At 34.8% G+C, this 3,160-nt stretch overlaps 1 protein-coding gene across 1 annotated transcript; it reads right to left on the bottom strand.

Moving 5' to 3' along the window:
• Window positions 1–278: 278 nt before the first annotated feature.
• On the bottom strand, window positions 279–1,545 carry LOC132300018 (protein IRX15-LIKE-like). Its single transcript, XM_059796940.1, has one exon. It carries the CDS (start codon window positions 1,437–1,439, stop codon window positions 531–533), a length of 909 nt encoding a protein of 302 aa, XP_059652923.1. The 5' UTR covers window positions 1,440–1,545; the 3' UTR covers window positions 279–530.
• Window positions 1,546–3,160: the final 1,615 nt, after the last annotated feature.

The raw sequence follows: 3,160 nt of genomic DNA, 5'->3' as shown, positions 1-3,160 counted from the left end.
TTTATTTTTAATAAAGCAAATAAGCTAAATAAAATACAAACACACACAAAAATAATAATAATAAAAATAAATAAATAAAAGAAAAATTAGTTGTTGAAAATTAGTAGTTAGGAATGGTAGTTGTGTCAAAAAATAATATTTTGGATTAAATGCATTAATAGAGCAAAATTGCTAAAATATAATATTTTGACAATGTAACTCCTCTTAAAATATAAATTTGACGTGCAAAAATAGCATTTTGCATTGGAGATGGTCTAAATAATATGAAACAATAGAAAGAGGGAAAAACATAATAATAATAATAATTGAAGGATGGACAAAATTTTGGGACAAGGCAGCATTAATCTTTTCCCACCTTTTCTCACGAATCAAACACGGCTCAAATTTGAATACCCAAAACTTGGAATGACATCATTGCTCCTCCTTGAGATTTGAGACTTGAACCTTAACCATTAACCTCTTGAAATTACACACTATACAATTGAAAAAAAGAAAAAGTAGTAATACAACAAATAATCAGAGTGTTCATCTCAATCATCTTTCCATGGAGGCGACGAAGATGAAGACTTTGGACAAAACTGAAATCCCTTACCATCCAATCTTTCTACCACAAAATGTCCCAACAAATCCACAGACTCAACCAAATTCTCTCTACACAAGAACTCGTCACTACAAACTCTCTCCACCTCCCTATTCACATCGTGCACAAACACATGGGTCTTCCCTCCGCCGCCTCTCGCCAGCACCCCGGCCGTGAATATCGCCGCCATCCTCCCCGGCGCCGCCGGAAAATTCCCATTTGGCCCGTCCACCAAGATCACATCCCAACCCACTTCGTACACAAAATTGGGAAGGTCGTTAATCCCCAATTTGCAGTCCGAGAAGAGAAGGTTCTGTACAGGTCGGCACTCATTTCGAATTTGCTCTCTCGCGTGGTGAAGAAGGTCGTGTAAATCGCTCACTTTGGTGGTGAATTGGACATCGTAGGCTTCGATTTCCGGGTGTCTCTCTTCGATTTTGCTGACGGAGTAGGAGTTTTCGTCCACGAAGACTGTTCGGCCGTTGTGGTTGAGGGAATTCCAGAGGAGGGTCTCGTGGGTCAGACCGAAAATGAGGAAATTGCAGGGGGTGGGACAGCCCCGGAGGACGGCGGCGACGGAGCTGAGCTCGGCCGCGGACATTTTGGTGGAGGTGGGGGAATTGGGTTTGGCGGCGTAGTGGAGGAGGGCATCGAATACGGGTTTGGGTAATGGAGAGGCTGTCGCGGCGGCGGAGGCGGCGGCGGTGGTGGTGGGAATGAGGTCTCTGGTGGTGCAGATGAGAGTGAGAGCAAAGGCTAATGTGAAGAATGAGAGGATGATGATAAGCCATTTACGGTGAGAAACAACTTGCTTATGTGTAGAAGGGTGGACGACTATGAGATTTGTGGTGGTCTTCATCCTAGAGAGAGGGAGTGATTCTGTGAAACCCGGGAGTTACTTTCTCTCTCTAGATTCTCTCACTACAAATTAAAAAAAGGAGTGGAGAATGCACCTGTCAGTAGGTGATATGATTAAAATGATGATTTTGATTTGGATTATCAGAGAAAATAGATGGTATGATGGGAAGGATCACAAATATGGGTCCCTTTTGATTGGTGGGTCTGGCAATGGTGGTCGGACCCAACTCACCGGAATGTTTGGTATTGTGGACCCTTTATAGATTTTTGACAACATTAAATAGTGAGTGCGGTTTACTATGATTTTATAGATTAATATAATCTTTTCGTTGATTACATTATATAACAGGTATACGAATTTTCTTCCATTAACTACTATGATATAAATGCTTGAATTTTAATATTACTTTCATTTATAGGGCACTTATCAAAGGGATGTTATATTAATTGAGAGCATTTTTTAATAATATTACACACATCACTGGCTCGTTAAAATGATGTAACTTACTTGGGTCCTTACTGTTGAAGATTGACTCTACTTAATTATTATATTACGAAGTATCATATTAAAAACTGATTTAAATACATGTTAAACATGGTGACACGGTGTTCAAGCATTAAATCAACGTTGACAAGATTGACTTTACTTAATTATTATATTACGAAATATCATATTAAAAACTGATTTAAATACATGTAAAACATGGTATTCAAACATGAAATCAATGTTGACAAGACTTGGAACAATTAAGAAAAAGATAAATATCCATCCCATGTTTAAGGCCATTTCAACTTTAATTTTTATGTTTAAAAATTATTAAATGGTCTTGGATCATTAGTTTTATTAAAAAAAATAGTAATAATAATCTTATTCACATAAAATAAAAAATAAAAAAAATTACTATCAACAAACTTAAATAGTGAATGTTGATTAAGTGCTTAAAGGATATGATTTTTTGTCATTGGCTAACTCTTTGAAGTATACTTGATTGGTTTATTCAATCATTTTAGTATGATGACACAATAAATTTGAATTATTTTACAAATTTTCATATATGATTTAATTATAGGAACATGATTAACTTAAAACTAAAACTTTATTAAGAGAAAAAGACTATAGTAAAATAGATGTTATTCTTAAAATAATGCTCACATTATCCTTCATAAAGTAAAGTCAATTTGTAATGTTCAACACTAATTTTGATTGCTTTTAAGGGGCATGACGACGTTAACAGAGATTTGGAAGGTAAATCTTTAAGGTATCGCTTTCGAATAGTACATATGTTATGGGCTCTGCATTATAGATGAAAAATATGATAATGGTAATCTCAAGGCAAACCACTTCCTCAATCAATGTATCTTTAAAAAAACAAAAATTTATGAAGTATTTCTTACATTTTAAAGTGGCAATCACTTGTCCATGGGGTTTTGTATTTATCTTCACCGCCAACTGCTAATAATTCAAATTTTATTGGTACTTAGAAATATCAAATCAGCTATTTTGATTTAAAATTAGAAAAAATTTAATTCAAATTTTATGTTAAATGTCCTTTAATCCTTAACTTAAAACATCAATTTCATACTTTCAAACACAACATGATAGTATCAGTTCACACGCCAAGGGATAATTATAACCAAAAATATTACTTGCTCTGTCCCAAAATACATGACCTGCTTAGGGAATTTAACTTTTTATTACAGTGAGATTTTAATAATTTTTTT

This window comes from Cornus florida, unplaced genomic scaffold, assembly GCF_030987335.1.
Source record: "Cornus florida cultivar Cherokee Brave unplaced genomic scaffold, ASM3098733v1 CherokeeBrave_3.0.0_Hap2_Chr03, whole genome shotgun sequence".
NCBI lineage: Eukaryota > Viridiplantae > Streptophyta > Magnoliopsida > Cornales > Cornaceae > Cornus > Cornus florida.
The sequence above is the reverse complement of the archived record's forward strand: the minus strand, read 5'-3'. Positions and strand labels throughout refer to the sequence as shown.

Bases quoted from the DNA above. Each gene is read 5' to 3' on its own strand.
- LOC132300018 (XM_059796940.1), bottom strand. From the start codon at position 1,439: ATGAAGACCACCACAAATCTCATAGTCGTCCACCCTTCTACACATAAG.